The sequence below is a fragment of the Lygodium microphyllum genome, chromosome 2 (assembly GCF_053477565.2).
Source record: "Lygodium microphyllum isolate KBCC chromosome 2, Lygodium_microphyllum_v1.1.10, whole genome shotgun sequence".
NCBI lineage: Eukaryota > Viridiplantae > Streptophyta > Polypodiopsida > Schizaeales > Lygodiaceae > Lygodium > Lygodium microphyllum.
The window spans coordinates 73,696,764-73,698,065 of record NC_141136.1 but is presented as its reverse complement, the minus strand read 5'-3'; the positions used below and the strand labels follow the sequence as shown (position 1 = coordinate 73,698,065).

At 44.2% G+C, this 1,302-nt stretch overlaps 1 protein-coding gene across 1 annotated transcript; it reads left to right on the top strand.

The window, feature by feature from the left end:
- The first annotated feature begins 586 nt into the window (after positions 1–586).
- On the top strand, positions 587–1,067 carry LOC148039892 (uncharacterized). The gene has a single exon (XM_087665814.1). The coding sequence runs from the start codon at positions 588–590 to the stop codon at positions 825–827; it is 240 nt and encodes a 79-aa protein (XP_087521940.1). The 5' UTR covers position 587; the 3' UTR covers positions 828–1,067.
- The last annotated feature ends 235 nt before the right edge of the window (positions 1,068–1,302 follow it).

Here is a 1,302-nt window from a genome sequence, read left to right as displayed (position 1 = left end):
AAGAGAGAGAACAAGCAAAGGTTATTTCTGATTTGAAGGAAACACTTGTGTCAATTATGAAGCACAAGTTTTTACTAGAGGCTTTGATATTCGGGATTGCGGTGGGGGGGGGTTTGATACATTATACCAGAGGCTTTGATTTTCGTATTACAGGGGTTTCGATACATTGCCGCAGAAGCTCGCTCCACGAATTATCAAACAAATTTTGATGTTTGTCTCACATTGGTCGTATATCTTCGGAATTGCTCCATGCATGCATCTATTCAAGGTTGCCTGTGTATAAGTATGATAAGGGGTACAATTGTGAAGATGGAAGATGATGCAGAGTATTTAGCGAACAGCCCTATGCAAAAACCACCTCCTCCAGGTGTCCATGGGCCATCCCGCAGACTGCAACTCGAATAGGCTGATGGCCAATCCCAAGCAGACCGCAGGTCCCTGCGAGCTCAGTATCAAGTTGTTAAGATGAACATTGCAGAGGGCAGAGGCTGTTGACTTGGAAGTAGACAAACCAGCTATGGAGGCGATCTCTGTATTCAAGGGGGGGAAAGGAAGAGAAGAGGATTGGGGGCTGAAAGGGAACATTGATGTGTAACAAGCAGACGCAATTGCTGGTGGAGCAGGTCGCGGACCTGCGTAAAAAGGAGCATCTACTCCTTCAGGAGAACGAATTACTGAAATCTAAGCTTTTTGAGATGTCGGTGATGCAAGCACACAGTGTAATTAGTACCCAGGACATTCAGGACACATCAAGTGTGAAGTCTTCAAAGCTTGCAGCAGCCGAGGCGTCATCTTCAAAGCTAGCAGCTGCTGGGTCTGTGCAGTAGAATGACTCCAACATAACAGCTGCTGAAACCACCCTTCAGCTTGGATATTACACGGGCTGACAACCACCAAACTCCTTTCCCATCCATCATCTGATCAGGAAAGCCTGAACGAACCTTACCAGTTTGGATGAGATGTTGCAGTGGACTTGCCAATATACATATGGATGGAAAACTGTACTGTGAAAGGCCTTTGCCATGGTGGTTGGAATTGTACAATAAAAGTTCATCAGTCCACTGATATTAAATATAAACTGTTAAAACAAAAAGTCATCTGCTATCAAGTATACCTCAGACTTTCACAGGTCACAATGCCTACCACTCGAAAGCAAACAACAGACAACAAAGAATAAACTTTCCTCGCCACTGAGATCGATGATGGGACGTTTCTTTACATGTCAAAAGAAACAATCACTATTTGAGATGTGACGTCTAAAGAGTGCAGAGGTAAGAGGAAATGCATCAGTAAATATTGACC